The following is a 24,267-nucleotide window of genomic DNA, read 5'->3' as shown; positions in this document are numbered from 1 at the left end:
GAATAGGGACCCTGTAGGGAGTGGGCAGCAAGGGAAGTGATTGAGACAGGGTAGAGGCCTAGTAAGTACATCAAGATGAGTGGACTGGATAGAGGAGACTGTCCGCTGCTCTCCATTGCCAACTCATACCTTGTGTTATCATTTATTATTGACTATTTCCTTCCCTTCTGGCCACGCTGTATCTCTTATAGGATTGTGGGCTCCGCAGGTTCCTCACTTCAGCCCTTATGTATAAGTTCTATAAAGGGCAATGCTCGGTATATGTCAGTACTAGAGATGAGCGAGTAGTACTCAATCGAGTAGGTATTCGATCGAATACTACGGTATTCGAAATACTCGTACTTGATCGAGTACCACTTGCTATTCGAATGGAAAAGTTCGATGCAGAACCAGCATTGATTGGCCGAATGCTATACAGTCGGCCAATCAACGCTGGTTCTTCTCCCACCTTTAGAAGTCTTCTCCGTGCAGCTTCCCCGCGGCGTCTTCCGGCTCTGAATTCACTCTGCCATGCATCAGGCCTGGGCAGAGCCGACTGCGCATGTTCGCTTGTAGTGCAGGCATGTGCAGTCGGCTCTGCCCAGGCCCAATGCCTGGCAGAGTGAATTCAGAGCCGGAAGATGCCGCGGGGACTCTGCACGGAGAAGACTTCTCGGAGGATCCAGCGCGACCCTCACTTGTGGACTTGGTAAGTATAATTTGATCGAATGTTGCCTACCCCTGAAACGAGCATTTTCCCCCCATAGAGTATAATAGGGTTCGATATTCGATTCGAGTAGTCCAATATTGAGGGGCTACTCGAAACGAATATCTAATCTCAAACTTTTTACTGTTCGCTCATCTCTAGTCAGTGCTGATCAGTAAAGACATAGTAGCGTCCAGTCCTTGGGAGTGTATGGCTGAATGTGAGCTTAGTACACACTGCACTAGACCATGATGTAAGGCACATATCATAACCAGCAGGGTACGCTCCCGTAAAAGTCAGCAGCCTTGTCAATTTAGAAATGGTGGCAGAGGGAACAGAATACAAAAAAAATCAATATGGACAGGAAAGCTGTGATGTCTGTGCTAGTATCCTTCCACCTCATCGCTTATCATACCTTATCATTTTTGAGGATCCTTTTTTTATTTGGTCAGGGAAGCTTTTCTGTTTCCTAGGTTTCCATGTTATGTAGTTATAGCAGAATAAATCACTATAATTTTGCTGTTTGCTTTGGGGAGTTCTGGAGTACATAGGAAAGAAATAATTTGTGTACATAAGTATTGCTGCCCGCCTTGTAAATATTTGATGGTCTCGAATCACTGACATTATGTTTTGATTGTGCTTGTACTCTATTCTCAATGTCTCTGTCTGCAAGGCATGCAATCTTTTACATAGCTAAACTTTTTATATGTCTTGACTTATTTTACATTGAGCTTTTATTTTTGCATGTTTCTTTTTCCATACATTACAATCCTCTCTAGGTCACTTTTAGGGTGTGTTCACACGGAGTAACGTGCCGCGTGACCTGGCACGTATACGCTGTGTGAGATTTTGAGCACCGTATATGTTCCCATTGATTTCAATGGGAGCCTGGATCATATACAAAATAATGCGGCATATACGAGACTAACTCCCATTGAAATCAAGTAAGTGGTGTCCACTTACCTCCAGAGATGGCTGCTCTGGTGTTCTTCTTCGCCTCGCTGCCGCTCCACGCTGTTCTTTCGCCTCACTACCCCCTGCCTCCCAGGTTAGGAGAGTGTGGGTGGGTTAGGAGAGTGTGGGCGGGTACTGGGAGGGGAGACGTCATGTCTCCCCGCCCTGTACCCGCTCACACTCTCCTAAACCACAAGCCCTGCCTTCCTAGCGCTTTAAACACTAACCTGGGAGGCGAGGCGAAGAACACCGGAGCAGCCATCTCTGGAGGTAAGTAGGTACTAGAGATGTTAGTTTAGTCTCCCGTTAGAATGAATGGAGGCAGCTGGCGCGCAGAGGGTTAAGGCTGTGTGCCGGCTACTTCCATTCACTCCTATGGATCCGCAGCGGAGCCTTCACACTGAATATACACTATATACTTAGTGTGAAGGCTAAGCAAAGCATTGTGGGAAGTACCGATCTCGATCCCACCTAAAAAGATCGTGTTCGGGATTCTGATCGCGATCGTGAATTTTTCTCGATCGCCGATCAGAATCCGATTTTTTCCGAACACGATCGCTCAACCCTAACCACCAGATATTTTTCCCTCTCTTCAATGAGAAGACATGCATGCTTAGCCTGAGTGTGCATGTGTAAGGCTGTTGAGTGAATATTGAGATCGAGATCACCCCCAGTGTGCCTTTTCTTGGACTTTATGGTAGATCTGTCTTACCTGTCCTTATATAATGCAGATCATCTTGTGGTTCGCTGCAAATGTTACAAATATAGCCTACTGTTTTATTGTACCAAAATGATCATGGCTTATTGAGGCTGCACGCTAGTACTGGCAATCTTTTACTCAGTATATAGCTGTACGTTTATTGCAGGACTCTTCTGTCTGGTCCCCTGAAGCAAATAATACACATGTTAATGCATAAAAAAAAAATTCTATTACTGAAGACAATGTAGTCTGTCTCCTAATGCAGACTATGTAACTACATTTTATTACTTCACTAGGCAGTTAATTCACTTGTACGGTATAGATATCTTCACTACAGAGATATTTCTATCCTGGGTCGATATTTACTTCATTAGATTTTCACATGGATACAAGAAAAACATATTGATATCGCTTCTATTTTGGCACTCCGCCATCTATTGTGTGCATTCTCGGCCATATCTGCATTCTCAGCTATGCAGGCTAATGGGATTGAGGTAGCCATATACAATGAATAGCTATCAGCCAGATGGGGTCCCTTCCACCTTCATCCCCATGCACCAAGCACACATGGGTGGAGAGGAGTAGGCCACGGCCCACAGCTTAAACGGGTTGTCCACTTTCAGACCAATATTGAGAGATAAATGTTATGGTTTGTATAATAAAAACTTGTATAACTTTCCAATATACTTTCTGTATCAATTCCTCGCGGTTTTCTAGATCTCTGCTTGCTGTCATTCATTCTGTTACTTCTAGTGGATAAAACTCTGACCATGGTCATGTGATGAGCACACAGGTGCCGCTCGTTATAGTCACAGCATAATAATCAGACATCTGCCTGGTAATCGGCTGTACACCTGTGTGATCATCACATGACCATGGACCGTAAATCACATGACCATGGTCAGAGTTTTATCCACTAGAAGTAACAGAATGAATGACAGCAAGCAGAGATCTAGAAAACCATGAGGAATGGATACAGAAAGTATATTGAAAAACTGTATATCTTTTTATTGTACAAACAATAACATTTTGTTTCTCAATATTGGTCTGAAAGTGGCCAACCCCTTTGGACCAGACAGGTAAGATTCAGTATGTCCAATCCTACAATCATTGAGCATCATCTGTATATAGGTAGTATATAGAAACAATATATACTTATGCTATAATGTTGATTTTATTTCATTGACATTTTCATTTGCATTAACAGGTGTCTAGAGAAGTCCCAGAGAAAATAAAGGACTTGGAGCAGGTTCTGTATTATCCTCCCTATGCAACCCAAACTGTCCTTCCCGGTGAGTATGGCTTATCATAGGGCTTCTCCATGAACCAATTTCCATGTTTCCTTCCACTCTGTAGAAAGGAAAAATTTGGATTATTATAGGTTTTTTCCAAAATTTGTTAGAAAAGTGGAAAGCCTCTTCACTACTGCCTATCATTGAATTTACTACAGTGCTGACATGCCGTACACCCATGTGCCTACTGCAGCAAGTGGTCCTGGCATGTATTGCACAAGAGCACGGAGTTATAAGGACGTCAAAAATTGCTTTTGCTCACTAGGGGGCACCACCATCCATCACACATTAATAGCCTATTCTCAGTATGTATGTGATATATCCCAGGAAAGCTTTTATCGGCTTGTAGCGGCCACTATAGGGGCAGCTTGATAGTAGATCATAGCTCCTGTAGTAGATATATTATAGGACAATGTATCAAGTGGATCAGGATTCTTTGAATGGCTAGTGTCAAGTGCACACATATCCTAAATTTAGCAGAATAATAGTGAACCGGCCTCTTGAGATAGTAACATAGTTTGGCTGTGTACACACTTGAGGGCACATAGCGTTCTCTTATTCCACACTCAACTATTCAGTCCTTCATTTACTCAATAATGAAGACATTGCCTTTTCACAGTACTCATGTAGTCCTGGTTATTATTCGTCCATGGGGAGCTCTATTAGGGAAGGTGACTTAATAGGAACCCATTAAATGTGACTGGACTCTTAATGTGTATAATTTTTAGTACCATCTATTAAAATCTTCCCATCTATTTTACAATGCAGTTGAGGGGTAGTAATAATGTGAAAAGTATTTCAAAGTTATTAACATCATAAAAGTATAATATGTTCTATGATATGCCTTGCCAAACCTGTAGAAAGAATAGGCTTGATGTACGGTACAAAAAATGGCGCCAACAATTAATGCGGTGTGCTTTTATAGTGAACGATAGTCCCGAATTTCAGTAATTATGTATTTAGAGGATTCAGAGTGTATTTGTCAGGAGAAAGGTGTACATTAAACCTGGATATCACCACAATGGGTTAATCTAGTGGGCACTAAGACTGCCCATTGTACACCTGTCATCATCTGGGTGCCATAGTAAGTACACATGGAGATTTTTGGTCTGGAACTTGAGATGGAGGCTGCCTCAGGTTACTGGACCAAAAACTGGGTAGCCGCGTCTGAAAGCTGGTGCACTGCATCGGCATCCAGCCGCGCACTCTGCTCCAGATTAGGCCCAATGAATGGGCCTAGTCGGGAGGAGGGTGTGTCTTCAGGCCTAATCGCGAGGCGAAACGGCCTGAAGAATGAGCATCTCGCTTCTGAGCGGCTCCCATTGATTTCAATGGGAGCCGTCTTTTTGGTCAGGATTTTGAGGTGGATACGGCCTCAAAATCCTGACCAAAAATCTCTGTGTGAACTTACCCTAAGGGTGGTGGTGCTTTAATGGGTGTCTGGGACATAGGAAATATTTAGAAAGGTATATAAGTTTAGAGGATGAATCTACCTAAACCTGTTCACCAATATAACCAACACCTATTAACTACCAGATGACTGTGCCATAATTTAATTTTGTTGTATAAAGGATCCCACTCAAGGCAAATAGATTTTCCTTATAATTGTGTTTATTTACAGAAGGGTATATTATGCTTGGTGCACCAAGCATAATACACCCTTCTGTAAATAAACACAATTATAAGGAAAATCTATTTGCCTTGAGTGGGATCCTTTATACAATAGAGTACGGATTGGGACCCTATCCCACTACGAATCTACCCATATCCATCACACCTCCTGGTTTATAATTTAATTTTGGATACGTTGTGATGTAAAATGCAAGAATCAAAAAAAAAAGGACAGGGGTATGATCTCACCTTGTCACTATAGTATTGTGAGTGCTACCGAAAGATTTAGGAAAAAGTCACCTCAGTGTTAACGGAGTTGTCTGGGACCATACTATTTATTTCTGTGGCCTCTTACCTACCAAGTACAGTGCCATACATTGTATAGTGGCTGTGCCTGGTACTGCAGCTCAGCCCTATTTATTTGATTGGAACTGAGCATGGCCATTATCTGTTTAGGGAGAGTTTAAAGGTCCCCATAAATGTATATATTTAGAAGTCCCCGCTGGTTTTACCGACTCTTCCCTAATGTGTATAGGGGCCCTTATCTTGTGTGTGCTATACATGTTAGCTATTCTTATAATGATATGTTTCTTTTTCCTATAGTAACTTTCCCTGCAGTCCAAAAAATGGTGCTAGTTTCATCTGCGCCTGAGTACCCAGGAATGAGCAAACACGTAATGGAGCTGCCACCAAGTACTGATCTGGATAAGACTGTCATTGAGCTGTCTGACTGGCTGCTACTTATCGATCAGATGCTCAAATCTAACATTGTTACTGTCGGCGATCCTGATGAGATTAATACAACTATAGCACAAATGAAGGTAAAGATCATGCCAACTACCACAATTCAGTGCCATAATAAGATTGCCTTGTAGCTCAGGAATGATGCCAATTTACTCAAGGACAAAAGACTGTGTCCCATAGAATAGCACTGGAGATAAAATATTCTTTGTTTCCAAGCAAAACAAAAAATTTCCATAAGTGTCAGTGTTTTTCAGTAGAAAGAAAATCAGCTCATAAAGAGCAGCTCCGCAAAAGCTCCTATTCATTTCAATTGGATTGAGGATTGTAGATGCGGCGTTATTTTGCGGCCGTGAGTTTGCAGCCGCAAAATCACGGCCGCAAAATAACGCCACATCTACGATCCCGGCTCCCATTGAAATCAATGGGAGCGTATACGGCCCGCAAAAGCTCACGCGGCGTCTACGTGCCACATCACGAGGCACTTTCCTCCGTGTGAACTCACCCTCGGAGTGAACCTTGGGGATGTAGAGGCAGATATTACATATGGAGAGGATTAGATGAAAGTCATGATAAAATGGGCGGACGTGAAGCTAGTGAGGTGAGGAGTGAAAGGTCGTCTGAAAGGTGGCGTGATATTAAAAGTTGTTCCATAAGAGCCACAAATTTATACTTTAGTGTAACGTGCCGCGTGATCTGTGAGAGTTTGTGCACTGTAAAAGCTCCCATTGATTTCACTGGGAGTTAGGATCGTATACGCTGCGTTACGCAAAATCACGGCCCCAAAATAACGCAGCGTATACGATCCTAACTCCCAGTGAAATCAATGGGAACTTTTACGGCGCGCAAACTCTCACACGCCGTATACGTGCCAGATCACGCTGCACGTTACATTGTGTGAAGGCACCCTTAGATTTTGATCAGCTGTCATGATAAAAGTAGTCAGCAGCTCCTTCTTAGATGTCTTTTGGTGTTTGTCCTTCCCCAATTGTTAACCTATAGTAATGTAACTGAACATACGTAAAATCTCTACACATATAACTGGATAGCAATTCTATGTAAATACACTAGTGGGCGCTCTCTTCTAGGCTTAGCGTGTCCATTACAAAATGTGCAAAGCAAATCTTGTAAATGTTCAGAAAAAACGTCGCCACCCCTGATCAGCATGTTTGCAAAGTAATAAGCCTGACTTACTATGTGAAACTGTGTTAACATTCATTATGGTTTTTGTATTTAATACCATGTACTCTTCAAAGCAAAGTCTGGAGGGGTTTTGTAAATGAAGCAGCCTCTTCTATCTGTATAATGGCTTGTTAGAACACTATTAATCCCCTCCGCTTCAGAGGGATTAAAGTAACCTGCTGCTATTTGTTTCCCAGTGTGTGCGGCTAAGAAGTCCCCGATAGCAATTATCATAATAATTATCATGGATTGCTCTTCATATAAGTGTGCGGTGTGCATGTAATTGTTTTTATATATCTCTGATAAACACTTCACTCTTATCATTAAGCTTGTTAGAAAAAGAAAGGTAAGGCGGATAATGTTTCATTGCGGTCTCAGAAGAAAGAACTGAAAAATGGAGACGGTATTAACTATTCTACACCTGTACCTTACTGTATATGCGCCAAGATGCCCTTTCTTTAAACTTCAGGACTTGCCCATTGTGTGGACCATTCTGGGCGCTCTGCTAAACATTTTTTATTATTATTACCGTAGATTGTGAGCCCCATATAGAGCTCTCAATGTACATTTTTTTTTACCTATCAGTATGTCTTTGGAGAATGGGAGGAAATCCACACAAACATGGGGAGTACATACAAACTCCTTGCAGATGTTGTCCTTGACAGGATTTGAACCCAGGACTCCAGCGTTGCAAGGCTAACCACTGAGCCACCGTGTGGCCCCAATTAAGACAACTCAATAAATCTTCCCTGGTTTGTCAAAATTTTGTCTTAATTTGCCCCCAAACTTGAATACACACGTTATATCATGTTTATTACGTGTTTTAGATACTCTTCGGCCATGGCAATTGATTATTTTCATACTTTTATGTTAGGCAGCTGAATGGTAACCCTGGGGTGAGATTACTGGAGCCATTTGGTTCCCATGATAGCCAGGAAAATTTTGAAGGCTCCTAAGCCTGCCCTGCCTATGTTAGTTCAGTAATAATAATAATAATAATAATAATAATAATAATTTTTTTTATTTATATAGCACCAATTTATGAATTAATTAAAAACAGTGCGTTATCAGTTGAGGAATTGTCCGTTCACACTCTGACTCTGTCAAAGCAGTGCTGAAAGTTTGGGGACACAAACCATTGTAGGGCTGGGCGAAAGGGCAGATCCTGCAAATAACTTTGTACTGTTTTTCTCTACATAATGTTCAGGTTATACATAGCAAATCAACAGCTATACTGATATTAGTTGTCATTATTTTCAGGTAACAAAAGAAGATATGGAACAGCGCCACCCGCAGCTTGAATCCGTCTTTACTTTAGCACAGAACGCGAAGAACAAAACCTCTAGTCTCGATGTCAGGACATCAATAACAGAAAAGTGTAAGCAATGCTACTTTATAATAATGACGTGCTTATGTTCCCTGTGTCTGTCTGTAATGTGCATAGGCACTACGCCATTTAACCCTTAAAAAGGGGCCTGAATGCCTTTCTTATAAGCATATTATCACGGGTTATTAGGTACTAGATGGAATCTTGACATATATGGAATGGGATTTTCCCCCTAAAGGAGCTTTCACATGGAGTAAACGCGCGTGTATTTTTGCAAACTACACGTGTAGAAATACACGTGTAAAAATAAGACTCCCATTGACTTTAATGACATTTAACAGGTGTATTTTTACATGTGTATTTTGCAAAAATACACGCGCGTTTACTCCGTGTGAAGGCTCCTTTACTTGAGACAATTGGCACCTATCTCAAGAGGCATATTTGCTTTTCCCTAGATCAACACAGTAGGTTTAAAGGCTGAACTTCATGGACCTGTAATTTTTTTTCTGCCATATCAACTACGTAACTGTGTAAGTGTATCACTAGCTGTATGCAGGTCTCTGAATGAAGCAGATCTACCTGTCTCCCTCACAGAAGGAAATCTCAGCACAGTCTGAATCACCAATCAGCTGCTGAGTTACTCTAGGTTCACACTAGCATCCTGATGAAGGGAGATGCAGACTACTAAAACTGTATTACACGCAGTCCGACTGACCCCATTGACTATACTGGGATCCGTTAGGTGAGGACTGTTTTCTCCGCAGACACTACGATGGAGTCTCCAACAGAGACTCCGACCCATATGTGAACGTAACCTTAAAGAGAACCTGCCAGGCAGTTTTTTCACCATAATCTGGATCCCTCATATTCAGGATCAAGTAATGACCTTTCCATTGGTGCCCTCTGTAATATTCCTGCTGCAAAAGTTATAAATGGTTGAAAGCATAAAAAGTCCTATGTAAATTACCCTAAGTAGTCACAGTGGGCGGGGAGTAGCTTCAGCCCGGTCACACTGTCCTCTGGCTATTCATACCTGCTGGGCATGAGCGACATCTTGCTCGCAATCCCGACACTCCCTGACGTCACCAAAGAGATGTCATTCATGCTCAGAAGACATGATTAGCCAGAGGATAGAGTGACTAGTTGTAGTAGACATCAAAGACAGTAGACGATATCCTTCAACACTACAAACTATAGCTTGGACGAGCATGGGTTAAAAAATATAATAACTAAAATATAAAATAAAGAATTTCTGAAAGGTTACATTTATACTTCCATTACCTCTTCCACTGTTCTGTTCCATCAGAGGATAAGAACAATGGAATAAAAAATGATTTCCTTTCTAATGGATACAAATGGAAGACTTTCATAATATTTTAATAAAAAAGGTGCAGTGCTTTTCACTTAAAATATATATTGTGTCTCATGTGGATATATGTGGATATATTACATACCCTCATATCTTTACGGTCAGGGTATAAAAGTTTGCAGTACGCTCCCTAAAATGGCAGCCGCAGACAGCTAACGTATTAGCAGGAATTTACTATTGCCTCTGCACCAGAAAACTGCTATAAGTGACAATAGATGTGGCCCTTGCTTGCACCAGAGATGCGTCATTTCCCTATTTCTGCGCCCCACGCGCTATTGTTTTAGGAAAGTGGGGTCAGTAAGGTGGGGACTGAGTGGGGGCTGGGACGCCTGGCATAGGTGATAAAGGAAATCCACACCAGTTCCCGACTGCCGTACCTTACCTCAATGCAGAAATGTAATCCAGAATGTAGAGAACGTCAGTCTTAATAAATTCCCCACATTATCTTTTTCATTGTACACCTGTGCAGAGGATTTGGAGCTATGTGTCACAAAAATAGAGCTCCAGCCGCTTTAAAGATGTATCGAGCACATAATTTAAACCTATTAGATTTAGAAAACAGAATTCAAGGGAAGGACATTTTTTTGTCTTGATAGAGTAGCATTTGTCAGACAGACTGCTAGATAGCAGCTCCGAATTATAACATCTTGTAACAACAAAAGGAGAATTGTGCAATGTCAAAATTGTACTGTACAATGTCAGATAGACCCATTTGGCAGATATTTTTTTGACTTTATTAAATATTGTCACAGAGTACAATTTGTAATGTGTCACAAGCTGTCCATTGAATGCTATTAGTAATCTGTCAAATGCGTTCTAAATATATTTATAGTGCAAAAAGGGAATGTGCTACTTCTGGAGCAGTACAAGGCTGGAGTTTTACATTTCACATGTCTATGTCAAGTTATATTAATTCTAGATATTAGTAGGCTAATTGTAGGATCAAAGGGGATGTCTACTCAGTGCAACTGGTCTACTACAGGTCCCAAAGTGAGGGAGTCACCCTTAAAACCATAGTAAAGAGCTGTTACAAATAAAGCCTTTTGTTGTAGTGAATTTGGTGCAAATGTAGATCTCTTGAATTAAAGCGTATCTCCAATTATATACAAAATTGAGTAAGTAATGTCACTTGTCCTATCTCACAGGTCTGTGATTATGGAAACGCTGTGTAAACAATGCGAGGAATAAGTTCACACAGCAGGCAAACAAAGCAGCATTTCTAAAGCAATATATTTAGGAAAAGTCTTCAATTTACATAAGCTACCAGTATAGATAGGATCCTTGAGATGGGACAACTCCTTTAATATCAACTTATCTCCCAATGGTTCTCACAGTTGATCTTCAGGTCAAAAATTTGCTATCATGATAAGATAAAAATACCCGGCACTCCAATATCATTACGGTGCCCAAGTAGGGTAAATCAAATCAATACTTTGTGTGACTGCTCTCTAGACGAGGAGGCATTCATGGTGGCCATATTATTACTTCCAAGTGTAATTAATAGTATGGCTGTCATAGAACCCTGATCTCAAAATCATCCAATCTGTCTGGGATTATATGGAGATACAGAAGGATTGGAACAAGTTTACATCCACAGAAGACCTGTGCTTAGTTCTGCAACTTTTGATTTAGATTTTCTTTTTGATTATTCATTGCATTTTGGTAATTGACATTTCTATTTTTTTAAAGCGTTTTTAGGTAGATAGGGATGGCATGCCATAGCGGCATCAGGGGTCAGTGCCATACTTCTGGAATATTTGCTGTTCTTCTTTTTATTTTTTTTTAACCCTTGGACAATCCTTTTAAAGTCGCTGATATGCTCAGTTACCATACATACCTTAAACAATCCTTGACAATATGAAGCTGAATTGATCTAGTATCCATTTCTATAGTGGCGTAACAGTGTTCTGGCCATGCTATAGTTAACAATGTCTTGTTATCTTGGAAAGTGTGAGCCGTTTGCCTCCGAGTATTGAAAGTGACGCTCCAGTGCTTTACCATTACATGCTGGCTTTTGCTGATTTCAATTATATTTACAACAGCTAAATCAATCTACACTTCTATGCATTCTTAATACTGAAATAGCATTTTCTACCTTCCAAGTAACAGATGAATTATTGTCACGCACCACTGTACAATAAGCGTCTTACAGGAAACCCAAAATTAGAATTCCATTTCCTTGTCGCTTCCCCATTTGGGACTTCAAAGACAGTGGAAAGGCGCCAATAATACATTTCAATTATAATTACACTTTGCTTATACTGTATCAAGAGCAGTGAATGGGGCTTTGCAATCATGTTAAATATTGTGACCAAAATAGCATCAGTCATATGTGAGGAGAGCACCTGTAGATGGTTGTTCTGCTAATTGGTACATACAAGGTGGCGCTGTTATTCTAACCGCACATGGCGATTATATGTGCGAGTGCAGCAGAGCTGATATTGCCATTTGGCACTACTTACTGTAATGCCACAACTTGTGATTTCTGTAGCTCTGCAGTTTACATAGGATTAGTGGTTAGTCTACCAAAAACATTTATGAAACATCTTCCCCATTAATAGAGGTATGAGATTGCTCAGTCTGCCTTAGAATATAATGGAGAGAGCCTGCCATGCATGGCCTCTTCTCTGTAAACAGGGACGTGGGGGCTGTTATCCCAATTGGTTGCTGACTAAACACTGCTTAAAACAACACTAAACATAGAAAATACAAAAAAAAAAATTCTCTTGGTCCTATTTTGTTTTATGTTGCCTGTAAGACCACTGGCTGGAGCAGCAGGCTCACCTTATAATAGGATAAAACACTGTTCCGCTCCATTCTTTTCCTTCTTTCTTGGCGGCCAGCTGCTCAATAGGGAGCAGATCAGCAAATGAATCCAAGACTGTATGTATCACGAGTCAGGAACATGGAGAAAATGTTGCAGACTGACAAACAGTGAGGGCAAGTTTATCTGTTAAGCAAAATGCAAAGAAGAAATGCAGATGCATGTTGCTGTGGCTGCAATACAAAAAGTAGCAACAGCACCAAGGGCATTACTGCAAATAACTACTGTATATAAGGATACACGAAAATGAGGTTCTTGCTACTTTATATATTGATAAACACTAATTGTAATTGCTTATGGATCAGGAGTAAATGTGTTTTTCAGCCATAGCATGGCCCTAAGAGAGGTGAGTCATTGTACTGTAGGGACCCACTAAACAGAGGTCGCTTTAAAGAGGACCATTCATCACTTGGGGCATATGCGGTTTTATATACCGCTAGAAAGCTGACAGTGCGCTGAATTCAACGCACTGTCGACTTTCACGATCTGTGCCCCAGGTGAAGAGGTATTGGTGCCGGTACCATAGCTCTTCACTGTCAGAAGGGCATTCCGGACAGTTAGTCAGAAATGCCCTTCCTCACAGTAGTGCCTATAGCGCTGTACTATGAGACCGGGGAGGAATGCCCCCACCAGTACTCGTCTATGGACGGGGAGGGAGGCGTTCCTACCCGCTCTCACAGTACAGCGCTATAGGCACCACTGTGAGGAAGGGCGTTTCTGACTAACTGTCCGGAATGCCCTTCTGACAGTGAAGAGCTATGGTACCGGCACCAATAGCTCTTCACCTGGGGCACAGATCGTGAAAGCAGACAGTGTGTTGAATTCAGCGCATTGTCAGCTTTCTAGCGGTATATAAAACCGCATGTGCCCCAACTCATGAAAGGTCCTCTTTAGCATAGCAGGTAAGCTTCCAATTACAGTTTGATCAACATGTAAATCACAGAGGACCTCTCTTTCAGGCATCCTTGTTCATGAAGATGTTTTAGGATACATTGCAGTAATGCTCTTGTGCTAGCAGAGGCCTGTTGCAATTTTTAATTCTTGTATCTTTTAAGCAAAGTCAGACGGGCATTATGATTTCAGCAGGACCAGAATACACAGGCATGCCCAGGAAATTGAGTGTGTATAGGGAGTTAGAAGGAACAGCAATCATAAGTGTTCCAAATTTAGAGATGAGCGAGTACTGTTCGGATCAGCCGATCCGAACAGCACGCACGCATTGAAATGAATGGATGCACCTGGTACTTCCGCTCTGACGCCGGCCGGCCACTTAACCCCCCGCATGCCGGCTATGTCCATTCATTTCAATGCGTGCGTGCTGTTCGGATCGGCTGATCCGAACAGTGTTCGCTCATCTCTAGTTCCAATGACATCTGTTGAATGTGCAGAGTGTGGGTCTGACCGCTGAGACCCCCATCAGTCCTAAGAATAGGGGTACTATACTTCCATTCTCCCTCTCCATTCATTTCAGCAAGAGTGCCAGTCAGCTGTGCTGTATTTTAGCTATTGAAATGAATACAACAACGGCTACATATTCTGCATCCACCGCTACATTCTGAACACACAGAAGTCCTTGGCATCAGAGGATTGATGCGCCCCAGGAGGGGAGGGAGCAATTTCAACCCTGCTTCATCTGCCATTGTATATCTGTGAGCTTACACACTAAGGTTTTGGCCACTAATCAGACTTATCAGATAAATACCAGCGTCTGAGCAGATGGTTGTTTACAGAAATTGGAACTATTATCAGAGGAAAATTGTTTTTCTTCCATTCTTATCTGAACAAAATAAACCCTCCATTTTCTGGTGATAGTATCATCTCTCAGATACTGTTTACTCGCCGCAGTCACCGTCATAATGGTTATTGGCAGACTAAAACTTTTTACTAGGTCAGAGACGTTTTCTGCTTCTTGAGACAGATCTCAGTCAGATCAATTGATCATTTACACACACCAATTTAGATTGGTTTTGGTGTGGATACTTAACCCATTGCATGTTACCTGTTTGTTGTACCCATTTACCTATTATCATTCTTTCTAATAATAGCGGAGAAGTTGAAGAATCATTGGGACAGTACACTGCACGGTGTAGAGATGCGCCAAAAGCAGCTACAAGACATGTTGGCTGACAGCATCAAGTGGGACGAGTTAAGGAAGGAAATACAAAGTGTCCTGGACCAGACCGACTTCCGACTCTACACCCTCACTCAGACATCCAAAGACACACTGGTGAAGCAGATCGCAGAGAACAAGGTGAAAACCTCTTATCAGATACTTTCCTCACCATTCCTCTTCTATTCTTTCTCCTACTAAAGTGTCTTATCCTACTTCTTGACTTTCTCCTAATTGCAATGACCCCCTAATACTTTTATCTTACCCTCCCATGCTTCATCCATATCCCTGTTTTGTATATCAGTCTCCCCTTCACAAATTGTTTCTATACTTTGTAGTTTGGGGGTATGAAGAATTCTTTAAGTTATTTTTCTTGTTATATATTCTACGTTCTAGTTTTCCTTGGATCCCACCACTATTGAGAACAGGGCTCCCATTTGAATGGTGCAGTGGTTTTCAATAAACATGCACAACCGATGCTCCATACAAACAGAAGACGTTACCCCTGTTTTCATGATTGAAAGGGGTGCCAGCAATGAGACACTTATTGTGTCTTGGATCTTGGAAAAACCCTTAAGGGTAGGTTCACAGAGAGTTTTTTGGTCTGGATATTGAGGCCGTATCCGCCTCAAAATCGTTACCAAAAAGACTGCTCCCATTGAAATCAATGGGAGCCGGTCAGTTCTTTTTTCCAGGAGACGGTTTGTTCCGGCTCCTGGAAGAAGAAGCAAGATGCTCATTCTTCAGGCGGATTCGCCTCGCGATTCGGCCTGAAGACACTCCCTCCCCCCGACTAGGCCCATTCAGCGGAGTGCCGGTGCTACCCATATTTTGGACCGGAACCTGAGGTGGAACCTGACCTGTGTGAACTTACCCTAAGGGTGCATGCACACTACGTAACGCCGGGCGTGTATGAGAGTCGTACACGCTGGCGTTACAGCAGGGCTGCCGAACACTTCCCATTCACTTCAATGGGAGCGCTCGTAAACGCCGCTGTTACGAGCGCTCCCATTGAAGTGAATGGGAAGTGTTCGGCAGTCTGCTGTAATGCCGGCGTGTACGGCTCTCATACACGCCCGGCGTTACGTAGTGTGCATGCACCCTAAAGGCTAAGACCTGGTTCACATCTGTGTTCAATATTCCATTTGGGGAGTCCACTTGGGCCGTGTTCTCCTCGTATCTGTGTGGGTTTCCTCCTGCACTCCAAAGACATACTGATAGAGAAAAAAATTAACAATTTGTAGCTGATTCTCCCCTGATTTTGCCTCCCATTCAATACATCGGAGCAGAATGCTCAAAAAATAAGCTCCCTGCTCAATCTTGCTGCGGATTCCGAGGCTGATTCAGTTACAGATTCTATGCCTTGAGTCTTGATTCCCTTTCATTTTCCAATGTATGAACAGGCCCTTACACTAGGTTTTGCATTAGGGTTTTCCGCTTAGGGACCTGAAGAATGGAAACGTAATCCGCTTAAAAAGGCGTTACCCGTGGACCCCATAGACTATAATTGGGTCTGCTGGTTTTCCGCACCGGTTTCCGCCCGAAAAATGAGATTAGAAAGGTCTTTTTTAAGCACATTTTTGAAGCAGATTGAGGATGGAATCCAGGCACAGGTGTGAACCTAGCCTTAGTCTGGTAAATGCTAACCTGCCAGAATATGTCGAAGCGTGACCAAGTATTAGGCAAAAATGACACAGGAGGTATAAAGTTTGTTTCCAAACGAACCTATTCCTTCCTCAAAACATTTAAAAATGATGATTTTAATTAGACCAATGTTTTATTTATGACATTATCAACCAGCTATTGCTTATGGGATACAGAAGTTATATATTTCCAAGATGAAAAATGATTTCTGTATTTTCAGCTATTTAATATGTACTAGTTGGCAGCTCTGTAGAACAGTGATCCATCCTAAAATATTTGCTGCTATAAATTTTCAAGGATATTGTCATGCAGTTGCTATTACTGAACAATAGAGGGCACCGTTACAACACAATTGCTAAGTATCAGTTTGCTATAAAACAAACAATCTTACAAGGAAAGTTGATTTTCTGAGTTTGTTACTAACTAGATGTTGGCAGATCCAGGATTTAGTGCCCTTTAAAATATTCATTTAACAACATTATAATAATTCATAGACATGTACAAACTGTTCCATCTATTTGTGTTCCCTTTGTACGTTGTATCAGTCGATTTAACTACGTTTTATTCTAAGAAATGTTTAATAATATGTCTGATTAAATAGTATATTGCATTTCTGTAGAAGGCGGCACTGTCATATATTTTCTGGACTGTGATAGTATTTTGGCTTGTGCTTATCTAAGGTACGTCTTGGTGGTCAATGACCCATCGCAGCTTAAAATTATTGGTATAGATTTTGGCAACCGGTTTACACTCCAAGTCAATTCTATATGCTGACGAACCATACATTTAGTTAATGACCCCCTACTGGCTCGCTAACCTCAGTTACTTAGGCCTTTGGCACCAGTAATATTCCTAGCTATTGTTTTTAAGGATTTTTTTCATTTGTAATGTCAAAGACCTAGATGTCTGTAGTTTTCTCCAGGAGGTGACAACCTTTTGTCGCATGATCTCAATTTTTTTTTTTTTTAAATATATGTTTTTTTTTGTTTTTTTTTTAGGTAATAGTGCAAGACCTGCACAAAGGTGAGATTGTCATGGACACATTCAATGACCTCTCAAACAAGCTTCTTCGTGACTACTCCACTGATGACACAAGGAAAGTTAAGGAGGCCAGTGACCAGTTATACATGAACTGGGTGAACATGAACAAGCGGTGAGTAAACACGGACATAGATTATAGTGTAACTTTGTGGAAATTCATATCAGCATTAAAGGGATTCTATCATTACAATTCCCTTTGTAAACTAAGTACTTGTAGGAATAGCCTTAAGAAAGGTTATTCTTCTCTTACCTTTATTATTCTAATCCGCGCCGCAGTTCCTGAGACATTTCTTCTTTCTTCTTATACAAATGAGTTTTCTCGCAGCAGTAGGGGTTGTTGCTGCTTGAAAAGTCTCCAGTGACGCCTCTGTCTTTTTCTCTGGACCGCCTCTTCTCTCACACTCCCATCGCGTCTTCATCCAAAAGCGCCGACTGCGCATGTCCGTCAGCCATTTTCCTCTTGTATTCGTTGTTGGCTATGGCTCAAAAACCGCAGCAAAAAAAAAAAAAGTTGTGTTTCCGCAATGTGTGCCTCAGCCTAAAAGGAGAAAATGTAATGGAGTGTAAATGAACCCTTACTCACTTAATAGATCCCCCAACACTGTTTGTCGGCTAGAGTTCCCCTGTAATCACTAAAATTTAGCACAGCGCTCTTTAGCGCCTTTCAGCCATTCTCAGCTTCACAGAGGAGATACCAGATAGTGTCTATAGATGTTGCAACCTTTCCATTTTAGAAATATTTCAGCTCCCATCCCATTGATCAGCCATTTAAGCTCCCATCGATATGATTAAATATATGAAACAGGTAAAATAATTGGAAATTAATGTACGGTACTTTATTTACTCCTCCGATGGTATTATTTATTTACCTTCATATTAATTTATTGGCCAAGTCTATTATAGGATCACAGAGTATATTCTTTGTAGCCTAGCTTTAATAGCTCGCTGGGTATCAATGCACCATGAAGAGATAGATGTATTTTTTTAGATATGTTTTTGTGTATATCATTGAGGAATAAAACCATAACTTTCCCAGTCTGTGTCTCTATGCTGTCACTCATTGACAGATTGATAGAACTAGTATGAATATCATTTATGCTTTTGTAGGACTGAAGTTTGTTCATGAGATTTTACATTTAATAACTAAAGAAAAACTCTACTTACTATAAAAAAAAACTTTATGCCAGTCCAGGTACAGATGTCTGATCTTTAATGTGGACTGTATTGATATTGATAGACATAATACAGCTTGTTATATGGTTTCTCAAGATACTTCTTATTAGGGAGCCTTCACACGGAGTAAACGTTCCGCTCATTCTGAATGTTAAACTCGTTCAGAGTGAGTGGTGTTAAAACAGATCCCATTGATTTCTATGGGTGCCGGTATACACGTGCTCCCCATTGAAATCAATGGGAGGCTTTTTTACCTATTGCTTTCAATGTGATACGCACGTATGCCAGCATCATGGACCCTTACATTGGTTTTGCTCTTGCCTGGATGTTATTTTTTGTTGCTGGCATGTTCACAGACTGTTGTTTTTCTTAGTCTACCTTTCATTGTCTTCAAGATGTACAAGCCAGATCGCTATCACAATCCCTATGTTTTCCATTGTTTTCCCTATGTTTTCCACTGAAAAGACCCCAGAATATAATAATTGTTCATGGGTGTTCATTATGGGGCATAATACTGTGTGCAGGGGCCACTATGGTGCATAATACCATTTGCAGGGGCCACAATGGGGCATAATAGTATTTGCAGGGGCCGCTATGGGGCATAATACTGTGTGCAGGGGCCACTATGGGCTATAATACTGTGTGTAGGGGCCACTATGGGGCATTCCATCAGAGATCTTCCTATCAGTATATAAAAATGCACCGTGGTAGACAGCACAACGAAAACATAAATTAGATCCAAGTGAACTAGTTGTACTAATGCAGGAACACAATTTGCTATGGCTGTTCCACTTTAAAGTTATGCAATCTTCTAGTGTACTTAAATGTGTTTCTGTGACTAAAGGAATAAAGGGAATGTGTCACCAGAAAATTACCTTATTTTTTAAACCAGGTTTTAGCATATTTTTAAGAATTTTGTATAATTTTTTTTCAATATTAACTTTCCATGCCGTTACCTGTATTAAGTACTATATTCTTCAATTTTTACTTTGGCATCTAAGCCTAATAATAGACTGACACATTTCAGTTCTTAAGGGGATTTCTTTGCAGTAGTCACTTCATTGAGATCAAAGACAAGACAGCTAGCAAAACAATAGAAGGTGACATCTCTAAGCCATATCACCACAAAATATCCATCCTTGCATCCACACTGTAAATCAGGGGTCTCAAACTCGCATCCCGCAGGCCAACTGTGGCCCTTGGGACAATAGTTTGTGGCCCCCTCCTCAATACATAGCTCCCAACTGTCCCGTATTTAGCAGGAAAGTCACGCTTTTATACTCCTGTTCCACGGTCATACGCAGCTCCCTTTAGTGTTGTACTTAGCAAACTTTCCTCCAATCACCCCCCCCCCCCCCCCCCCCCCCCCCCGCCGCTCTTATAACAGTGAAAAGAGCGATGAGTGATCGGTGGAAAGCTTGTACTGCTGTAAACTGAAGGACCTGTGTGTGACGTCAGATGTTACGTGACTAGGGAGGCGTGTCTTAGTGTGCCGGCCCGGAAGATGAAGGGATGTGCCGTCTAAAGGTACTGAGAGGGGAGGGGAATGTGAGATGCAGGGTGGAGAGTGTGTGTGTCTGTCTGTCCGTGTGTTTGTGTTTGTGTGTGTGTTTCTGTGTGTATGTCTCTCTGTCTCTCAGCAACCTTGGGGTAGAGATGGAAGAGGAACGTTATACTGGAGACAGAGATGGAGGGGGGACATGAAACTAGGGCCATAGATGGAAGGGAAACATGAAACTGTTGGCAGAGATGATGGGGGACATGAAACTTGGGCCACAGATGGAAGGGGAACATGAAACTCGGGGCAGAGATGATGGGGGGACATGAAACTAGGTCCACAGATGGAGGGGATATGAAACTGGGGGCAGATGAAAGGGGCACATGAAACTGGCGGCAGATGGAGGGACGACATTAAACTGGGGGCAGATGGAGGGGGGACATAAAATGGGGCAAATAAAGGGGGATATGAAACTGGGGGAGAAATGGTGGGGGGAGATGAAACTGGGAGTAGATGAAGGGGGGGCACTTAAACTGGGGACAACTGGAGGGGGCATTAAACCGTGGCAGTAGCTGTAGGGGGACCTGTCCCCCTATAGTTGCCCCCAGTTTAATGTCCCACTTCAGCTGCCATTAATTTATTGCCCCCCTCAACTACCTCCACTGTTTAATGTCCCCCTCCAGATGCCTCAGTTTCATGTCCCCTCTAGTTTCCCCCAGTTTAAACTGGGGCACCAGGAGAGGGACTTAAAGGGGTTGTCCCATCACAAGGATCCTATCTATACTGCTTGTTAATGTGGATGTAAGACTTTTCCTAAATACACTGCTTCAGCAAAACTGCTTTGCTTGTCCACTATCTTACTTTATTCAATTCATTGTTGACACAGACCTGACTTATCTGCTCAAAAGTCAAGTGATGTATCTGCTGCTCTCAGGGGGAGGGAGGAGGGGCTAAGTGCACGGGAGCGAGCCTGTGTATCTAGCTATTCCTGTGTCTACACCACGTGACCTATCTTCCTGCACTCAGATAGGGGAGAGGAGCTGCTTTCATTTCTGAACGTCTTCTGTTCTCCCAGTTATCAGGCTAGCTAATTCAATTGTGTTCATTATGGCAGAGACAAGCAGTCTCTGTATGTAACACAGAATGGAATTGCTCCTGCCTGTACTTCATAGTCCAATAATGTGCATATAGTGTTTAAGGACCTTTGATGACATCACAGGCCCTTCAGCCACCCCATAGGATCACGCTATGCGGTGGGCGGAGCTACACACTAATTTGGGGGTGGAGCTAAACGTCAGGTTGCATGTGAAACCCCGCCCACCAAATGATGCAAGAAACCAGGAAGAAAGAAGATTTTACAGCAGTGAAGACTGGTGAGTGCGACGTGGGAATACCCCTTTAATACTGTGGGACAGTTGGAAGGGAACATTATAATGTGGGGACATATAATGTACGGGTGACTGTAGGAGGATTATACTGTGTGGGGACACATGAAATATGAATGAGAATGGGCGGAGTCACTATAAAATGGGGCGGGGCTAAATTTGCTGCAACGCGCATAGCTTGTGGAAAACCTGATGCGGCTCAGCCTCACCCAGACTCTACCTCCAGCTGCACCCGGGTAAATTGAGTTTGAGACCCCTGCTGTAAATAGATGATGTCACAGCTAATCTACTCCCCCCACATGCACAGAGCACATCTAGAAATATCTCCCAAACTTGCTCTGGACTATTTCTGCTTATCACTAAATACTGCAACTAGGTTTACATGAAATTCTGAAATATCTACAGGGTCTTGCTGGGAAGTCTATTCTATATAAGCCTTCACACATAGTGTCCTATTTGTTATTCTGCTGCTATTAGTCCTATTATAGCTGCAGCACACTTTACTTTTCTCTTTCAGGCTGGGGACGTTCCACCCTCCCCATCTCTTACTACTACTGATTTCTATATATGTATTTCTGCAAGGAGTAACTATAAAATAGCAACCCAGTAGCTGAGAAAAGCCCAAGAGGACATAGTATATTGTAGGGGATCCAGGGACAATGGATTTCCAGTGCAGGGCATGATACCACTAAAGAGGCCCCTGAAACAGAAAAAGATCAATTTGATCATATTTTTAAATTAAAAAAAAAAAAAAAAGTACATTCCTCTTATTCCTTTTTCTTATAATAGATCATCTTTATTAAATCTGTGGAGGTCTGACCCCTGGTACCTCCACCATTTAGCTGCTTGAAGGGGCATGTGACATCATGTTTTTCAGTAACCTGCAGCTCAGTCTCATGCAAGGGAATAGGATTGAAGGGGTTGTCCCATTACCGTGGGACATTAGTGTACATCCAATATGGGGCTGAGTTTGCAACGGAATACACTTGGATGACATCCGAGTGCATTCCATTCTGCATACACCCTATGGGGGATACATTTGGATTCATTCCGTTCCGACAACACCGATGATTATGGAGAAGATCCTATCCAATAGCAATCCTTTGCAAACTCTGCCTCACAACAAATGCACACTTGGTTGTGTGCATGATGGGGTCTAAGGCTACATACACAAAATTGTGTATAAAATGGCATTGACAGCACATGATTAATATCCACGTCCCGCCCATGCCTCCATGGGTCCATTTGCTTCCTTCAGCCAGGGCTGCAAAGCAGACAGATATATGTAGAACCTCTCCTGTGTTTTCCTGTTCCCACAGCCTCATACATGAAGCATCGAATCATCCCACATAGGCTGGACATCCCCTTTAATCTGTCATAGGTTGCACACAGCCTTAAGGTCTGTGACGTTTCTTTGACTTTCTTCCAATAAGATGTATAAAGTAATGCTCCGGGTAACCAGGCTGAGCAGTGTGAAATAATATGAAGAGCTAATATTTCTTTAATGCTGTTGTAAATGAAGAGTTTGACACATGGATTGTCATATAGTTGGTAATATCTAATCGTTCTACATGACTGCAATGTTGCTGCGTTGTCGTAAATGTACTTCCATTTCTCAGATTGGTTTGCTTGCGCTAGATATGTTCAGAATCCGTTTTCCGTTTTGATGGGACTTGTATGGAATAAGAAAGCCGGTAAATAATAGTTAATGTGATTAAAGAAGTGTTGAAAAGAAAAATGGAAATATATATTGACTTAACGTGGAAAATTTACTTTAGAAAAGTAGATGTGTGTTTTTCTTATTAATATTATTAAAATTAATGAGTCAGCACAGATAGGACATGATCTGTCTCCTGACATCCCGGCTGCTTTGTCTCTATGATCCCTGTAATAAATCTGGCATCATTGCTGCATAGTACTCACTAACAAACGCCCATACTTCTAAGGGATTGTACGTCTGTTTCTTTTTCTACAGTAGAAACAGCGCCACTATTGATTGTGTCTGGTATTGCAGTTAATGGTTTTTTAAAAGGAACTTGTCAGATAGTTTAGGACCATGCACCACAAAGTGCATGTGCTGGAGACCTGGAGCCGCTTAAGGCTAAGGCCCCACGTTGCGGAAACGCAGCTTTTTTTGTTGCAGATTTTGTTGTGTTTTTTTGGAGCCAAAGTCAGGAGTGACTACAAAAGGAATGGGAGATATACAGGAAGTTCTTATACTTATCCCTTCTGCTCAATCCACTCCTGAGTTTGGCTCAAAAAGCAGCAAAATCTGCAACAAAAAAACACTGTCATCCTTTATAGCTGTTGCAGCTGTCATTTAAGCTAAGGCCCCACGTTGCGAAAATGCAGCTTTTTTTTTGTTGCAGATTTTGCTGCGTTTTTTTTTTGAGCCAAAGTCAAGAGTGGATTGAGCAGAAGGTAGAAGTGTAAGAACTTCCTCTATATTTCCCATTGCTTTTGTAGCCATTCTTGGCTTTGGCTCAAAAAACCGCAACAAAATCAGCAACAAAAAAGCTGCGTTTCTGTAACGTGGGAACTCAGCCTTAGGCCAGGGCCCCACAGGCCGGAAACGCAGCGATTTGGCCGTGGTGGAAACGCCTCAGGAAAAAAATCACAGTTTTTTACAGTACTTGCAAAGTGGATGGGATTCATGTGAATCCCATGCCCACTTTGCGGAAAAAATCGCAGCACAGACATGCTGCGATTTCCAAAACCATTGCAGTTTTGA

The 24,267-nt window shown here is 41.9% G+C and overlaps 1 protein-coding gene across 3 annotated transcripts in view; it reads left to right on the top strand.

Annotated features, from left to right (window-relative positions):
* UTRN (utrophin) overlaps positions 1–24,267 on the top strand; it is a 497,025-nt gene that overhangs the window by 186,484 nt on the left and 286,274 nt on the right. For all 3 annotated transcript variants that reach the window (XM_075267488.1, XM_075267486.1, XM_075267487.1), the window contains 5 exons: positions 3,547–3,631; positions 5,846–6,063; positions 8,426–8,543; positions 14,731–14,936; positions 17,438–17,592. In XM_075267488.1, the coding sequence (XP_075123589.1) occupies positions 3,547–3,631; positions 5,846–6,063; positions 8,426–8,543; positions 14,731–14,936; positions 17,438–17,592 (782 nt within the window). The remainder of the gene's footprint in view (positions 1–3,546; positions 3,632–5,845; positions 6,064–8,425; positions 8,544–14,730; positions 14,937–17,437; positions 17,593–24,267) is intronic.

This window comes from Leptodactylus fuscus, chromosome 3 (genome assembly GCF_031893055.1).
Source record: "Leptodactylus fuscus isolate aLepFus1 chromosome 3, aLepFus1.hap2, whole genome shotgun sequence".
NCBI lineage: Eukaryota > Metazoa > Chordata > Amphibia > Anura > Leptodactylidae > Leptodactylus > Leptodactylus fuscus.
The sequence above is the reverse complement of the archived record's forward strand: the minus strand, read 5'-3'. Positions and strand labels throughout refer to the sequence as shown.